This window comes from Simochromis diagramma, unplaced genomic scaffold, assembly GCF_900408965.1.
Source record: "Simochromis diagramma unplaced genomic scaffold, fSimDia1.1 OVJJ01000293.1, whole genome shotgun sequence".
In the NCBI taxonomy this organism is placed as follows: Eukaryota; Metazoa; Chordata; class Actinopteri; order Cichliformes; family Cichlidae; genus Simochromis; species Simochromis diagramma.
Window position 1 is genome coordinate 2,597,889 of NW_024386801.1, and position 12,465 is coordinate 2,610,353.

A 12,465-nucleotide genomic window follows, 5' to 3' on the forward strand; every position below is an offset into this window, starting at 1 on the left:
AAAATAAACAGGCAGACACGCGATTGTTTTACCGTCGTTGCTGCTAACGACAACGCATAAGTCTGTAGTGTGGTTATATTAAATATAAGCGAAAGAGAGAACTTTAATGAATATAGCCACTACAGTGACCATCAAAACCATGAAAAATATTGCCGTAAAGAGTTTATTTTGCGACACCACGAAACAAACGATAGCGTAAAATGAAACGATAGACGCTTTTATATCGTCATCCGATATATATCGTTATATCGAACAGCCCTAGCGAGTATGTCCAGAGGAGGTCAGGAATGAGGTACAACAGTGAGCCAGCCATCACAAAAATGGCTCTGTCATGGTTTGAGGCTGGAATCATGGTATTATGAACGCAGAAAAGAACCATTCGATTTCGCTCCACTGTGTAATACTGTGTGGAAAGCTTTCAATTGGCAGAAACTTCATTTCTCAGCATGGCAATGATACCAAACACACTGCCAATGTAGTAAAAGCATACCTGGATAGAAAAACGCAGTGAAACATCGGGCATTGAAGGCCTCAGCTGAGGCCAGGTCTCAACTATAATGAAGCAATGTGGGATCAGAGGCAGTATTCCTGAAGACTACTAAATAAAAAATGAAAGCTTGCCTGAAATAGTTTAGGCTCTGTTGAAGAATAAAAGTCCTCACACCAAACACTGAGCTTCAAGCTCGTTATAACTCATTTTATACAATATTTCCATTCATGTTTGTAGACGTTTCGATAAACTGTTGCATTTATTTGTCATTTTTCCAGGAAAACGTGAATGAAATGAAGAGTGTCTCATGACTTTTGCACAGTACTGCTTTTTAATCATGAACAAAATGTATCGGGAGCATAAAAACTCACAGTGCTGCTAAAATAAAAGTGACTACCCAGTGTCTTCTTAAAAAGAATAAGAATGTGTGCATCAAATTTAACAGGATAAGTGAAAATCTGGACCTTTTGTTGACATGAAAGAAATGGGATTACTAATATAGGATTCAACCTCTGTGCAAAACCTCAAGGCAAAAGAGATACTTCAGTGAGGGCCAAAGTGGTGAACAGGTGGACAACCGCACCCTCTTTTGGACCAAACCAAGAAGCTGCTATCGTATATTTCAAAATAAAGGTAAGCATAGGAGTCGGTGAACCTAACTGTTCTGGTACATCTTGGGGAGCTTTTCATGAAATACCCATCTGGGGAATCCTGGTGAAGACTGACATTATGTCTTTCAGAAGACTGTTTGCCTCTGAAAAATACACAAAATACATAAACTGTGGCTATATTTTCTGAATGGTCACAACTACAATATGACAAAAGATCTTGATCGTCAGTTATCCACACACTTCATTTTTTCCACAAATGTTATCAGGACAGCATATTGCATTAAGACTCTGTATGTAATCAGCTTGAAACGCATCTGCTCCAACGAGTCAAGGATATTTCTCCACCGGTGTTTGCACACGAGGTGACTTTCACTCCTCTCGCCACCTAACTCGCATTCACTTCCTTTAAAGGCCAACACAAGTTAACACGTTTGAAGCCTTGATAAGAAAGGAGAGAAAAACGATAACTATGTAAGTCTGGAGAAAACAAGCGAGAGTAACTAAACAGGAAACAAGCCCTGTTTTTGTGTCTGAAATCCAACTGAGGTCACAGGGATTTAAAAATAACTGATGACAATAACTTGACCACAGTTCAAGACTCTACAGGGAGGAACTCAGTCAGTGAGGACATCCTCCCAGTCTGCTTAGAGAAGCTTTTGGAACAAAACCATGGCAGCAAGGGCTTTCTGGAAAACATAATCTTCTTGTAATTACTCAAAGTTGATAGCTGCCATCTGTGTTTTACAGTAGGAATAAGTTTCCTCGTCTAATCAGATATTTCCTTTGGTTATACTTAACAGTAAGATGAGGGTCTTTATTTGGAAACCGTGATTAAAAGCTAATGTCAGGAGAAGAGATCAACTGTGGTTTTCAAAGTCTCTCTGTGGAGGCTGATGTCAACATGTAGCTTGGTGATAACGTGGAAGGATTTGGGTGATTGCTTTCAACAGAGAAGGTTTAGGAAAGTGTGTTACTAAGGTAAGACAATAAAATTAGGTTCAACAGCAGTTCAAGTATTTCTTGCACCGTTCTGTCTACATCTGGTCAGTTTTCTGCTTTTTACTGTAAGTTAAACAGCAAAGTCATACCACGTCTAATCTTTTGGTCTCAACTAACTCACTAAATATTTGATTTGGACGTGATGAACTGGTATCCATTTCATGGAAACAAAGGACCACATGTCTGATCACACAACAGCGTCTGGCTGAAGTACTTAATATCCTCCAGTGTCAACAACAGCCCGGTGTTTCTTCTTCGTTTCTATATATATTTCTCTGGGACATATGGAAATGTAGTTAAATGTAGACTTTATTATTTTTGAACCACAGATAAAATGTGACACTTTTGAAACACGCTTCATAAATCTGCCATAAATTACTTTTGCGCTGATTTTTCACAAAGGGAGTTAAAAATGTAATCCAAGGTTGGGACCTTTAAGAAACAAGTTTTCATTCCCAGGAGGCCCAAAAGGTGCAGACCACCAAGGAATTTGTAAAATGAGGGGGTGTGGAGCCGTCCAAAGCCCCAAGGAAAGTAGAACCATTAGAATATGAATGGCTGTCTGTCACTCTGAGCCCGGTTCCCTGGCTCTTCAAGGTTAATGCATTTATCGGGCTGAAAGGCAGGATTAGCCACCCCGAGCTGCAGAGACACAAGTTTAACCCCCCACACACCAAAGACTGGGGGGGTTTAAATTTAACCGTGCATATGCTAAATGGACAATGGTTACAATAATTAGTTTTAGTTCTATATTTAGTGATTGCAACTCCTAAAAACACAATTTGATTGGACTCTAGAAGGGCACAAAGGTATGTAAGAGCAAGTTTAAACATTTGTATGACTATTTACTGCTGTGCAGTCACTCACCATCCTCGCTGGTGTGCGTCTCTGTTCCTCCCTCATTGTCTACCTCCTCCAGGGCTCCATGCTCGCTATAGGGGCTCTCACTGTTGGGGACAACATCCAAATTACCAGGGCCACAGCCACAACAGGGCTCAAGGACTAAGGTACATTTCAACAACACACACAAAAAAATTTAATGATAAAAAGCCATTCAAGACAAGATGAAAAGCAGGAAGGTTTTTTACAATTAATAAGACATGGAGGATGTTCAACCAGCAGCCATTATCAAGAGTTTCCCATTGTGTGGTTAGGAAGTCTCTAAATGATCTTCTGGAAATGAAGAGTGAGAGCTGACAGGAACGCCACACATGACCGCAGATTACCCCGGCCAGGAAATGAACGTCTGCGTCCAAGCTAACATGTCAGTAGCAACCTCCTCTTTAGGGAGAGGAGGAGGCAACGAATGGAAAAGAAAATCCCAGGGGTTATGTCTCACTCGGGGAGACACAGGCACGCTGAGACAGGTGATTTACTCTGGCCAGAGATAAATCGCTGTCAGGCTGCGGTGATGTGGGGGCAGCACAGACGAGGAGAAACAGAGGTAGATAAAGTCGGGAAGAAACAAGCGATAACCTTATATACAGATGTGAGGCTGGTTTTTGTCTTGCTTGACTGCAGTTTGCTCTGCATTTCAACTAATCAGCCCCTTCCTGCCAGGTGACCTCTTTTTCCTTCTGTCATGATTGTAGAAATTAAAACGATCGTTTCAGCCTGTCTCATCTAAATACAGTCCTGAAACATGAGCTACCTCGTCATGTTCTTCAGCTGCACGTGTTGAACTGGTATGTGTCATAGCTCACATCCACTCCCCAGTGTGAACATCTCTGGATGTTTGGGTGCAGTAAATGCGGCACTTCACCCGATTTAGGTATAGCACTGTCGGCATACGTTCTTATTTCTTACCAGTAGTCCCCGCCCGCCATGCACTTCTCATAGATGGGCCCATCCAGTTCTTTGACATCAGGAAAGATGGTCTCGTGGTGGATGATGATCGTCTTGATGATCTCGTTGACGTGGGCCTGGCACGAGACCTGGTCCTGGCTGTCTGGTGTGGGCATGAGTGTTGGGCCAAAACATATGGCCAGGTTGTATGGGTCCATCATGTTCTCATCGCTGTACTGGGACAGACTGAAGGGAGGGACGGAGGTAAGATGGAGAGTGAAGAAAGGTTGGAATATTTTAGTATAAAGTATTTCAGACAGATCATTGAGCAAGGGCAATCATGATGTTTAGGATGTTATTTTTGTTAAACTCACTGGTCGAGGAAGGCAAAGAGGTAGCGCATCACAATGAGGACCGATCTGGGAATGGTCAGGAGGATCTTACGGATGTACAGCGCTCTCTCATACAGGTTTTCTATTCCTTTATAAAAAAAATAAAAAAAAAAGGGGGGGGGGGGGGTCAAAAAGAGTATGTTGTTAGGAATAAAAAATTTTATAAACCAAAAAAATAAAAGCATATATAACAAGTTTTTCTCCGGTTCAGTCCATGGAGTGCATGTCTGGGGCTTACACTTGTGTAATCTATCGACGTTATCCACATACTCTCAAGTCTAAGGACATAAATTCGGCCAAATACTTAGTAGAAACATTAAATATTTAAACGGGCACAGACGTTTAATTGTATAAAGTCCTCGTGGACACAGGCGATATGTTGACTCTGGTAATTACCCTCACCACAACTTTGGTTTCTCACCTGATTCTCCCATAAAGGAAGAAGAAGTGAAAATAGGCGCTCTGTCACGCGCACATTTTGTTTACTTTTTCAGAAATATCACGAAAAAAAAAAAAGAGCAGCTTTATTATCATTTTCACAGAGAAAAAATATTGTGCTTTAGTAAGATGCAGCCGGAGAATGTCGACCTTTCTGTCCTTCGTTACTATTATGTTTGTCTCAGTGTGGCACCTGAAGCCGGCTGTTTTACCCAGCTAAGCTGGGGCTGTGCTGCTAAAAATAGCCACGTCACCCTCCAGCCACTGTGTGCCATCTGGGATTTGGGCTTCTGGGATACTTGTGATGTATTTCATTTTTCATGAATACCTAACTTGGATTCTGTGAGGCTCTCAAGCACTTCAGAAGCTGCTATTTAAAGATCTATTCGAATGCAGACTTATACATCACGTGTGTGCAGCACATCCTCGCGAAGCATTCTTACCGCAAATTCCAAAATGAAAGATATCACAAGCCGCAGTGCACCGCTGCGGTGAAAATGAAACAGTCAACTGAGAGCGGTTAAACGATCTCGTAGCTGGTCTGAGCTGCTCCATATGGGAATAAGGTTTATATATGGAGCCTGCTGGGCGCTCAGCCCACACTGCAATCACTGGCATGCAGAGCTGGGAAATGTAAACAGGGAATCCCCATCACTCATCCAGCACAAATGTGTAAACGACGGTAGACCCAAGAAACTCAAGAGGACACACTTCACACACTTGCGAGTACACAAAGAACACACACACACAAATACACGGGGCACACAATCACTCCCGCAGAGTCGCACGAGGCATCGGGGCGCACACTACGTCCATGTGACTTTGTGCATATTCGACTGTTCTTTAACAGAGCTGATGTGACGTAATGCAGTGTCATTCAAAGAGCTGACTGAACTGTGGAACGATTCAGACAAATTCACAATGTGACCATTCTTGTGAGGACTCCACTGCAGATTCAGCCCGGGGCTGCGAACATTCAACGCTCCACCAAAACTCTATGGTCAGCTTTGTGCCGCTCACAACAGATCGGCTCCTGCTCAGAGCTCAACACAGCAGAGCAGGACCCACAAAACGCAAGTCTGAATGACAAAGAGTTCAAGCAAGACTACAAGGAATATCCCAAAATGTTCAAACTTTCATTATCGGATATGTACAACCCCCCCACAAGGCTACAGTGTATAATATAAGATGATATGAGAGCTAATTATTTTAGGTCTTTAAGACAATAAAATCACCAGGATCTAAATCCATCTAAATTAGACAAATATGCTCTTCACTGTAACGCAAAGTATTTAAAATAAGTATGTAAATAAATAAAACTTGTTACAGAAAACAAACAATCATAAAAAGCGGCTGACTGATAATACACAAAAATATGTTCTTACTGATGCAGGACAGCAGCTCATTGAACCTCTCTTTGGGGAAAAGAGGGTTCTCCAGACCTCGGAAGTACAGTTTGAGAACGCCAGCCACCGAATTGATGTCATGATTATTCTCATCGTCTGCCAGAGGGTCATTTCCTAAAACAAAGAGAAGCGAGCAGGTCAAGTTGGATTTATTTTATTGCATCATTTTAGACATATACCTAATTAAAAATAAAATTGGAAACAAATATAGTAGAGATCAAGCTGTTGACAAACATCTTTTATAGTGAAAACAGAACCCCGGTACCTCTCTCAAATGAGTTCTTGATGTCGTTGACTTCCAGCTGGGATCCAGGTACACGAAATATTCCTTGGTGCTGGAGGCCTGCACAGGGAAAAAACAAAACAAAGAAAGGATGAGGAAGCAAAGAAACGCAGAAGACCAACTCATGAGCTTTAATCCACCTGTGGTCATACAGATGAGAAACAAAACTGCCCAAAATGACACATCCTAAGGAAGATCAAGGAAGAAGTTACTGTAACTAGCCTGCAATATTTTTTTAGATTTATCTCTGAGTGTCATCAGTTGGTTGCCAGATAAGATGCAGAGGATGTTATCTACAGTCACACCTTTCAATGCTTAGAATTATAAATCTGCTTTAGTCAGTGATATTTAAACTCAACAGTCATACAAGTGAGAGGTTTCTCACTGTATGGGAGAATGTATGTATGTATGGGAATTTCAGTAGAAGAGACCGCATAAAGATAAACAGGGCGGAATTTGCACATTTCCACGGAATAAACTGAAACTCCAACATCTGCATCTGTGAAAGTGTTACTTTGTCCCACACTAGATAAAGTTGGTTGGGTTATAAGAAGACCTCAAAGAAGGTATAAATACAGCAACTACTGTAACACTGTAAGGGCTGACAGTATGCTACTCACCATACAAATTTATGTAGCGAATACAACTCTCAACCACACGAGGAATAGCTTGTCCAGAGTCCTTTGAAGAAAAGTCAGATGAGTAATTCGTCATTTTGTTACATGTTTAAGAGCCTAACCAATACTACAAAAAATAAATAAATAAATAAATTTCACTGGTGTATAATGTCCTTGTTTTTCTTCATTAACACATAAAATCAAAATTGTGCAAAAAATATGTAATAATCAGGATTATATCACATTTTGAGGAGGTAATTTATCCAAAATCTGATCAATTAAAACACGTGTCTGACTTTTGTGTTTTCTTAATGCATATCTGGTGCATGCAGACTCCTGAACGGTTCAATGTATTGATTGCGGCCCAATAGGAGCCGTTAAAAGAATATAATCATGCACACCCAGTGAAAGTGAAGCTGGTAAATTTAAATACAAAGTGTGATCTTATTAAGACAGACTGACTTGACCTCACAGCTATTCCTTTGCTCAGTTTCATGGATGTCGTGGATTATCACTAAGTATACAAAAATCACTAACCAACTGGAGTAGCAACACCGGAGGCCTATTGACATGTGCTTAAACATGCCTTATGTCTTTTTTTATGCAAACGATCAAGAGCTGTGCTTAAATTAACAAGAGCTCATCCAGAAGGGCACAGACTCCATATGAAGTTCGGGCCTAAAATGCACTTGGATGTGCACTCAACTCTCCTTCTGCCTGTGTGCTGGCTCCTCTTGTAAATCACTGCTGGACGGGGACTCGGTACATGCTTTTAATGATACAGTGGATCTGTTTACAGCCCTCAGGGGTATACAATGAGCCCAAACACAACAGCCATACTAAAATCGACTAGCCATGGTTGGAGTGCAGCAGTGAGGGTTGAGCCAGAAGCCGGGGTGCTGCTAGATTATGTAATGCGATCTCTTTGGATATGAGAGACTGATTTTGATCTATAAGGAATAGAAATTTGCACAGACAACTGAAACTACAGCTGTAACCTTCAACTCAGTCTGTCTAAGTGGCAGGTAAATAACTTGTTAGTACAGAATAGATACAGGAAATGAGAAAAGGTTCGCAGCACGAGCCCCCCAACATGCCTCAGAGTTTCTACCTGATGTCGAGTGTGTGAGTTCCGTCGTCCACGGCTAAAGAGAAATGTTGCAAGAGTCGGAGATGATCAGAGATGGAAAAAGGGGAAAAAAGCAAGATCCAGATTAGCACCTCAGCAGCTTCCCACCAAAGCTTTTACTAAGAGAGCGTCACATTCCACTCTGTGCTGGCATCAAACCCATAACAAAACAGCAGGAACTGGACAGGATCAGGCAGGACTCGACACGGCCACCGGCGAGAGGCAGTGAAGAGACCGGAGGAGGGGGGCAGCACACCTTATCAGTTTGGCATCCGCTCCCCGACTGCCATCTATCCTGCTGTTTTCACTGGCCTCTGCTCTTACTCTGGAAGCGGAGGAGAGAATATCTCCCGCCAGAGCAGCTCAGTGATGCCAGGTCAGCAGTGAGTCAGGGGAGCTGATGGAGACAAACATTTATCCTTCCAACTGCTGTTCCCTTCCTCCTGCTGCCCTCCAAATCTATCAATGCCACCACCCCACACATCTGAGAAACAGACCGCCAGAGCTCGCTGACTCATGAGGAAGGTTTCCAGAATCCATCTTAGCACAAATGTTCATGTTTTGTTGTTGATAAATGATGATCAAAGCTAAGACGCTTACGGGGGAACCCACCAAAATGACCAGAAAGCCAGAGGGAAATAGAAAACGGATAGGAGAAGGTGAACAGTCAAGCGGGAGACTGGCAATCAGTACCTTAATAAATGACTCCAAATTGCCATTAAATAACCTAACATTAAAAACAGAGCGGGGTCTAGCCCGCCGGGTGCCAGTGAGGGTTCTGTACGGCCCATTGGGATGTCTAGAACACAAAGAATGAATCAGAAAAGGCAAACAATGCATTTTGTGGTTTCCCTCTTTGCACATTTATGTCCTTTCAAAACCTGAACTGAAGAGGAGGATGACTAATCTTCAAAACCTTTCAACTCCAGGTGATGGCTGGATGGATGAATAAGGGTATTTTTTCAAACACAGCTGAAACCCATGAAATAACATTTTCTTTATAGCCTTTTTTTTAATCCTCCACCAGATACAACAGGCCAGAGAAATGCCAGACCCACTGGGAGCTTTGTATGTGTCAGCATCCACCTCGTGACAGAGCCTGCAGGTGACAGTCCCTTTTAGTTAGTGTGTATGTTATAATTCTGTTCTTGAGATCTGGAGGACTTAGAGTAAATTTTCCTCCTCGAAGAGGCAAGTTCAAATTAAACTTCTATTCCTTGTTGAGTTACCAGCCACCAAATATGGTTCCTTTCATCAAATTAAGCATATTATCTGCTGATAACAGCCAGCCAACGTCAGTCGATAGCGACTCTCTTTAAATTGCTTTAACCGGCCTATGTCTACTACTGCAGAACCCTTTGCAACCTGTCTCTATCTCAGCCTTTCTTTTTGTTGTGTGTCCGACTTCATCAACGCCATCAGCTGTCACTGATTTCTGCTGGTCTCCCTGTATATGGTGTCCACCCATGTGCATCAAAGGAAGAGAGGTCCTAGAACTTACTGACAGAAATATCATAATATATAAAACTAGTATAACTAGCTAAGTTATGTAACTACAGAAGTAGTGAAAAGAAAAACTGTCCTGAAGTTTCAGTCGCTGTTGAAAGGGAAGTGAATATGCACAGGTGCTGATGTGTCTACTTTACCTTGTGGTCATGTATTCAGCTCGGTGGCCTGAGATATGAGAAAAGAGACAAGGTGTGACAAGAAGTTAGTTGGGTGGACATGCCAAGACTCATCACTGCAGTCCCTGCAGGGAATTGTGCATATGGCTAACAAAGCATTTGCCATCTGCTCACAACCACTGGCCTTTTGAGCAATCCAAAAGAAACCCGTACACACTGTTTTTCCACATAATATTATAACCTGTGCCGAGACGGTTACATCAAAATGTAGTTCAAACATCTAACAGGACACAGATGCACACGCACACAATGCACAGAGCTAAGTTTAAAACAAGCAAAAGAAGATGAAGCAAAAATAACTACCAAATGGTTTCGCATAACAGGAAGACGCTCAAATTTTTGGGTGACTCAAACTGTACTTCATGCAGACACCAAAATGACTAAGTAGCATGTGGGAGAAACAGGAGGGTTTTTTTCTTCCTCTTAACTTAAGGCTCCATTAATCATTCAGCGTCGAATTTGAAGGAGACCACCGGGACTGCCTGTTAGAACAATGAACTGACAAATACAAGCTGAGCCCTTTAGGAGATCCTACCAGTGTAGAACAAGGGGGGCCTGTTCTTATACATGGCAGGCCATTAGGTTTCAAGCAAATCAATCACTAAGATGGATAATACAAGTTCATTATTGCCCCTCGGCTCTGACTTGCCTGGTTTAAAACCAGATTACAATCTAAGAGCTTTGACTGGTGACAAAAGCAAACAAACAACAGGAAGTTTGCCACAGAATAGACTGAATTTGCTCAAGATGGACTGCCAAATATAATAGAATTCAGTAAAGTCCACAATTATTTGTTACACTAGATGTTTGGGTATTGATTGGGGTTAATAAGTCATTTTGGCTGGTAGAACATTTCCCATTTTAAGGTATGAATTAAGCACAAGTACAATACAGTGAAGAGTCTAAGGGTAAATACAGGGTCCTGAATGTACCTTCACCAAGTGCCCTCTTCAGCAAGTCGTGCTTGGCCTGCAGTTTGGAGATGAGATTGCTGCCTTCCAAAAACTCACGGAATTTCTGTGGAGAATTTAGAGTAATTACCCAGCAGCCCTGAGCACCGGCAGGAGCACCCACTCTTAAGACGGCAGTCTGTGATGAAGCAGCCAAGGGCAAAAGGACGTGCTAAGTGCCCCTTTTAGAAGCCCTTATCAGAGCATGTCCATCCCTGGATTGAAACAAGATTGCAGCTGGCAGCTGGAGATATTCTGGGGCAGTTACTCCTCTGCCAGCTGATCAAAGATTTCATAGGAATGATGTGCATAAGTTAAACATCACCTACAACCCAAATATCAAGTATATTCATATAAAGATAAAAGCTTTGACTACATGTTCTAAGATTTATTATATAGATTCTGCGGTTTATGATCACACAGGAATAAATCTGTTGTAAAGCTGCATTACAGACAGCATGGATTTGATATTTATTTCTGTTTTCTACATTAAAATTAAATTTTAAAGTCATTACTTTCGCTAACTTGCAGCAGACCTCATCTCTGCACTCACCATGAAGTAGAACTGCTCCGTCTCTTGCTGGTTGGCTCTCCTCTTGGCGATGCTGGGCTTGCTGAGGTACGTCTCCGACACTGTGGACTTGACTGATTCGGTGGACCGGCTGTGGTGGAAGCACTCAGACACATCGTAGTCTTCAATGGTCACCATGTCCTGGATGGTGGTCAGGGTTGCCTCTGATGTCTTTTTGATCTGTGAAAAGAAGAGAAGGTGAGAAAAAGCTGATGTCATCTCTTCAATATCACTATGTTACCATCTCACTATACACAGAAACTCACTTCCATCCCTGAAAACCACTCTCTATCCCAAGACACACTTTAAAATTCAGGTGGTTTCTGACGAGGTGAATGTTCCCTAAAATAAAAGAATTTCCCGACGGTTCAAAGTGACTTATTTATCATTGTGTTCACACTCACGGGGTGCAGAGGTGAACAGTGTCAGATGGAAATGCCAGATTGAGCTGTAGGCTTTTAAGATCCATTTTCATAACCACGTCTTCCTGTCAACAGTTCTTCTCTCAGAGCTTATAAACACCAGGACTTGGCCAAGCATGCCCCACCACTTAGTGTGAAAGATGTTCGACCACTGCTGCAAGAGCTGCAGGGCATAACTGTGTCCATAATATTATGACATAAGATGGCACAACATGTGACATTCAAATGAGAGAGTAGATAAAAGTTAAAGACGCGCGCACACACACATCCAGGGGGAAAAACTGATGTGTGTGTGCACACTTTGGCACGTTTAAGCCTTCAGAGTCATCCCAAATGTAAATATGTATATAAGGGATCAAGGCACTTGCAGAGTATGGACTAATGGCAATACAAACAGAGCAAATATAAACAGAGAAAGTAAAGGAGGCAGACAGGGAGGCATAAGAGACTAAACTGAAGTGTGTTAAGTGTGAACATGAATCACTGATGTGGAAAAGCCACAAAAACCCCCAAACAACAACAACAAAAACACAAAAACCCACCAACATGCACTTCCCTGGAAAAATTAAGCGAAACTGCAGCATTTCATGGAGACACTCACCATGTCAGTTCAATTACTGAGATTTTAAAAAGGTGGGGAACGCACAGGTCAATGGGACCCTGAATGTAATGCAGCTGGAATTCCTC

The 12,465-nt window shown here is 42.1% G+C and overlaps 1 protein-coding gene across 7 annotated transcripts in view; it reads right to left on the minus strand.

The window, feature by feature from the left end:
* srgap1a (SLIT-ROBO Rho GTPase activating protein 1a) overlaps nucleotides 1–12,465 on the minus strand; it is a 74,765-nt gene that overhangs the window by 12,690 nt on the left and 49,610 nt on the right. For 4 of the 7 annotated variants that reach the window (XM_040025097.1, XM_040025096.1, XM_040025102.1 and 1 more), the window contains exons 9-18: nucleotides 11,339–11,536; nucleotides 10,768–10,852; nucleotides 9,797–9,824; nucleotides 8,844–8,949; nucleotides 7,025–7,085; nucleotides 6,387–6,464; nucleotides 6,101–6,235; nucleotides 4,260–4,365; nucleotides 3,907–4,131; nucleotides 2,968–3,047 (exon numbers count right to left, since the gene is read on the minus strand). In XM_040025097.1, coding sequence (XP_039881031.1) covers nucleotides 2,968–3,047; nucleotides 3,907–4,131; nucleotides 4,260–4,365; nucleotides 6,101–6,235; nucleotides 6,387–6,464; nucleotides 7,025–7,085; nucleotides 8,844–8,949; nucleotides 9,797–9,824; nucleotides 10,768–10,852; nucleotides 11,339–11,536 — 1,102 coding nt within the window. Of the gene's footprint in view, nucleotides 1–2,967; nucleotides 3,048–3,906; nucleotides 4,132–4,259; nucleotides 4,366–6,100; nucleotides 6,236–6,386; nucleotides 6,465–7,024; nucleotides 7,086–7,142; nucleotides 8,167–8,843; nucleotides 8,950–9,796; nucleotides 9,825–10,767; nucleotides 10,853–11,338; nucleotides 11,537–12,465 lie in introns of those variants that run through there. The other 3 variants (XM_040025101.1, XM_040025098.1, XM_040025104.1) reach the window with 2 other exon arrangements.